This window comes from Olea europaea, unplaced genomic scaffold, assembly GCF_002742605.1.
Source record: "Olea europaea var. sylvestris unplaced genomic scaffold, O_europaea_v1 scaffold10081, whole genome shotgun sequence".
In the NCBI taxonomy this organism is placed as follows: Eukaryota; Viridiplantae; Streptophyta; class Magnoliopsida; order Lamiales; family Oleaceae; genus Olea; species Olea europaea.
Genome location: NW_019227401.1, coordinates 1 through 4647, shown reverse-complemented (window position 1 = coordinate 4647; position 4647 = coordinate 1). Strand labels below are relative to the sequence as shown.

General features: G+C 38.0%; 1 protein-coding gene across 3 annotated transcripts; it reads left to right on the top strand.

The window, feature by feature from the left end:
* Positions 1 to 6: 6 nt before the first annotated feature.
* Positions 7 to 4641, top strand: LOC111372541 (SRSF protein kinase 1-like). 3 transcript variants are annotated; one of them, XM_022994890.1, is made up of 6 exons: positions 7 to 323; positions 577 to 1189; positions 1268 to 1554; positions 2939 to 2986; positions 3175 to 3589; positions 4439 to 4641. In XM_022994890.1, the coding sequence occupies exons 1-5, from the start codon at positions 102 to 104 to the stop codon at positions 3574 to 3576; spliced, it is 1572 nt and encodes a 523-aa protein (XP_022850658.1). In that variant the 5' UTR covers positions 7 to 101; the 3' UTR covers positions 3577 to 3589; positions 4439 to 4641. The 3 variants fall into 3 exon arrangements, with proteins under 3 accessions (XP_022850658.1, XP_022850657.1, XP_022850659.1); XM_022994889.1 differs by having other exon boundaries at positions 577 to 1554; XM_022994891.1 differs by having other exon boundaries at positions 191 to 323; positions 439 to 1554.
* Positions 4642 to 4647: the final 6 nt, after the last annotated feature.

Sequence of the window (4647 nt, the reverse complement as noted above, 5' to 3'; positions counted from 1 at the left end):
CACACACACACACACACAAACAAGCACTTAGAGCCAGGGCTAGGGTTCCTATTGGATTTTCGAAATTTTCGAATTTGTTCAAGTATTACAGTACAAGATCGATGGCGGAGGAGGTGGTGGTGGAGAGGAACGGTGACGGAGACGATCGGAGCGAAACGAGCGATTACACGTCGGAGGACGAAGGGACGGAGGACTACAGGCGTGGAGGCTACCACGCTGTACGAATAGGCGATACATTCAAACACGACCGATATGTAGTTCAGAGCAAGCTCGGCTGGGGCCATTTCTCCACCGTCTGGCTCGCTTGGGACACCCAAAAATCTGTACATTTCTCGATTCATCTACCTCATTTTTCGCATTTTCTTACTATTCTTCTGCATTTTCTGCTGCCTTGTGGTTTTTCTGGTGAACTTATGTTTTTATTTTGACATGTCATAGACGCATATGAATACGCGAAGTGGAAGAAAGAGAGCGGGAGAGTGTATAGAATGCATTGTTTAATCAAATTTTTGTTTTGAACCTAATTGTCGTTTGACTGATTGTGATTTTCTTTTACGTCAAATATTTGGGTGATAGAGGTATGTTGCACTAAAAGTTCAAAAGAGTGCACTGCACTACACAGAAGCAGCAATGGACGAGATTGCTATATTAAAACAGATTGCCGAGGGAGATCCGGAAGACAAGAAATGTGTTGTGAAGCTTTTGGATCACTTTAAGCATTCCGGACCAAATGGGCAGCATGTTTGTATGGTTTTTGAGTACTTGGGCGACAATCTTTTGACTCTAATTAAGTATTCAGAATACAGAGGATTGCCTCTTCATATGGTTAAAGAAATTTGCTTCCATATTTTAGTAGGGTTGGATTATTTGCATCGACAGCTATCAATCATACACACAGATTTGAAGCCAGAGAACATATTGCTTATTTCGATGATTGATCCACTTAAAGATCCAAGGAAGTCAGGTGCACCTCTTATTCTCCCCTCGAGTAAAAGCAAGGTTGTGCCTGAGTCTGGATCTTCCAAAAATCTCAAGAGTTCAAATACAGACTTGACCAAGAATCAGAAAAAGAAAATTCGGAGGAAGGCTAAACGAGCAGCTGAGAGGTGCGTGGAGAAGGGAGAGGAAGCTGAGCTAGATACTCAGGCAAGTGGTCCTGAAGATTCTCATCATGATGGCAAATCCAACGGTAAGTCCACTGAAGAACCAACAAATTCTTCAGCTGCAGAAGATGAATTGGACAACTCTGATGGTGGAAAGGATGCAGGCAAAGGGACTAAAGTGCATAAGAGAGGCAGTCGTTTAACAAGGCAGAAGCTCTTGGCTGAAGTTGACCTGAAGTGCAAGTTGGTTGATTTTGGAAATGCTTGTTGGACATATAAACAATTCACAACTGACATTCAGACAAGGCAGTACAGGTGTCCTGAGGTTATCCTAGGATCTAAGTACTCAACATCAGCTGATCTATGGTCATTTGCATGCATTTGCTTTGAGCTGGCCACGGGTGATGTTCTTTTCGATCCCCACAGCAGCGACAAATATGATCGTGATGAGGTACTCTCACCTCTCTGTACTTAATGCTTTTCTGTATCTGAGATTTATAGGATTAATAAACTAAGGTTTTGGTTACTGACCACGGGATCTGATAGAAGCAATTGTCAACGTATATGAATAGAGCAAGACAGGTGGGGGTAAACATGAGTGAGCACAATGCCATTTTGCTAAGCTGCTTAGTGGGTTATCTCTGATTTTCTGTTTTCATTCTGTTGGAGCAGTCAGATTCTAGGCACTTTTGTTACTAAGTGCTTGTATCGCTGCTTTCATGTGTTACTGAAAATGTTATGGCGGTATTTCATGCTTACCTTTACTTGGAGTAGATTTAGCGTTGGTTTTAAAATTCTACTACTGCCTTGAAACAAACTGCTCAGTGCTGGCACCGATAATCGTTTGATTTTGAGCATCTTTTACAAGTCATGCCTAAAAGCTTATTCAATTATGTCATCTGTATCAGGTATCACATGTTGGTTATTGTCTTCTCGATCTTGTGTTAGGCCATCATTTGTTTGTTGTGTATATTTGAAATGCCATCGAGTGATTTCACCCAGAGGACATTGTAGTTTTTTTGGGTGTATCAGAAGTCGTTGAGTAACTTGAACTGATTGTTTGAATTTGAACAGCAAATATTAAAATTTTAGATTCATTTTGTTCTACCTTCCCCATCTTGCATATATGATCGTGAACACATATCCCAAATTGAAATTTTGAAGATTAGGAAAATGAAGTGACAATATAAGGAATTTTGGTGGTATGTTCCAGTTTCTGAGTCATAACATCATTGTTGCTTTTTAAATGAAGACTTACTATAATAGGAAGATCCTGATTGGTACATGGCTTTTTTATATGACATATTCAACATGACTGGTTATTGCTATGGTTCGTGGCTAGTATTTACCATTTGAAATTTTTGCATATGTTGACAACTATTTATATGAAGTATATGGACATTTTACTTGTGCATTTCTGTTGACCCATTGGGTTATCTCTGTTATCTTCTTGCATATTCCTTGATTCTGTTTTCGTTCCATTCTTTGATCATATTTTTGTTCACGGTTCTTTACTTCATTTTTAAGTTACATCATTGAGTAAAAATATATGCATGTAATGTCATTTTTGAACTGATACCTTCTTATGTTAGATAGTTAATGTTGAGGTAATTTGCTCTATTTTGTGTTGGCTTGGCTTATCAGTGACTTCTGAGTTTCTGTCTTGTTGCCAAGTTTCTGGAAAATTTCAGGTTTTCTTTCATTAGTATAATTACCATTTATATCAGCCATCTGAATCTATTACATAAGACGCATTTCCAAGCATTTTTTTCAAATTCTTAAAATCGCATATATTAATTTGGTTGACTATTAATTAGTTTCTTTTCCCTTCGAAGGATCATTTGGCTCTGATGATGGAGCTTCTCGGGATGATGCCACGCAAGGTGAGAATTTTTGTATGTTTTTGGTGAAGCAAATTGGGATGATTTGTTTCCCTTGTGTTATTGTGCCAACTAAAAGTCTAAAATCATCGGTTTGATTTTTGTGTTGGATCAATTTTTGTGAAGCTTGTTACATTATATACTCTTCCACGAAGTCTTCTTTCCCATGCTTACAAACAAATTTTCTGCAGATCGCCTTAGGTGGGCACTATTCACGGGAATTCTTTAATAGAAACGGAGATTTAAGACATATCCGTCGATTACGATTTTGGCCTCTCAATAAGGTGCTTATGGAAAAATACAAGTTCAGTGAGCAAGATGCAAAAGAGCTGGCTGACTTCCTTATTCAGATACTTGATTTTGTTCCCGAAAAAAGGTTGACAGCAGCACAATGTCTTAACCATCCGTGGATCAGCACAGGCCCGCGGCAACTCATCCCTTCTATGTCTAAAGAAAATGGTGACTCAGAGAAGAAGAGAGAGAAGTATGAAAGGGAGGCGATGGAGGTCAGAGTGGGAATCATGGCTATTGACGGACAATCAGAACCAGTCAAAGATTCTCAATCTTTAGCAAACACTCCAAAACAATCATAATCTATATAATCTGGTATTGTCTTTAAATTTTTTGTTTTACTCTTTCAATCTTTCACAAATCTTTGTTAAACTGCAATTATCTTTTTCGTTTTGTTAAAATGATGAACACTTCTTTTTTAATTCTTTGAGATATCCAAGTTTGGTATGAGAATGTGGAACGAGGAAGAATATATTCCTAGCATGTAGGCATCCTTGTTCAACAACATTTAATCGTACAATATAGGAGCATGCCTAAATGTTGCTTCTCCTTGTCCTTAGTGTCTTTATTCAATTTTCATGTTCTTCTTTTCAGTGAGAACTGGATCGTTTTGAAAACCATTTTTTCTTCTTTTTATTTGTGGTTGAATATATTTTTGAAATCGAACATCTGCGGTGGAGGTTCAATCGTCAAGCTTACTTTCGGTTACTCGTATAAAGTTATTGACTATAGAGATTAATTGGATTGAGCCTTGGTATGGAAACCTCTTTCTTTGTTCCTGTTCTTTTTTCATAGAGAACCTCGTATTTTTCCCTCTGCCTCAGGCTTGTCGTTCACTTCATTTTGCCCAATATATGAGCCCTCAGGCTTTGATTGATCTTCTTGAGGCTTCTCTTACCTTTCGTCAATGGATTATATTTTTCTGTTTTATTGATTCACTTAGTTTGCCAAGGATCTAATTGTCTTAAATCTCCATGTGGATCTAGCAGTGAATAGAAAGAAGTGATGTAAAAAGATTCATGTAAGCCCGACTCAATATTACTGGAAAAAATAAAAAAAAAATAAAAAAAAAAAGCTTTGTTTTTGTTGTTGTTGCATTTATTCACTTGGTGCATGCTCTTATGTAACTATTCAACTCTTATCCTTGTTCAATTGTTACTGCAGGAGCGAATAATAGATAAAGTCGCACCGTTGTAGTTGTATTATGCTGCCGCGCCCCCATTTTGGTGGTGAGTGGTAAGAAGCTCCCGTCTGGCTGATTCTACTGGCAGAAACAAAAGATGAGAAGGTAATTTTGCATTCATCATAAGCTAAAATTTGCTCAAGCCTCAAGTCTCATGTAGACGTACTGCAGAGCAGATTTATATGTGAAT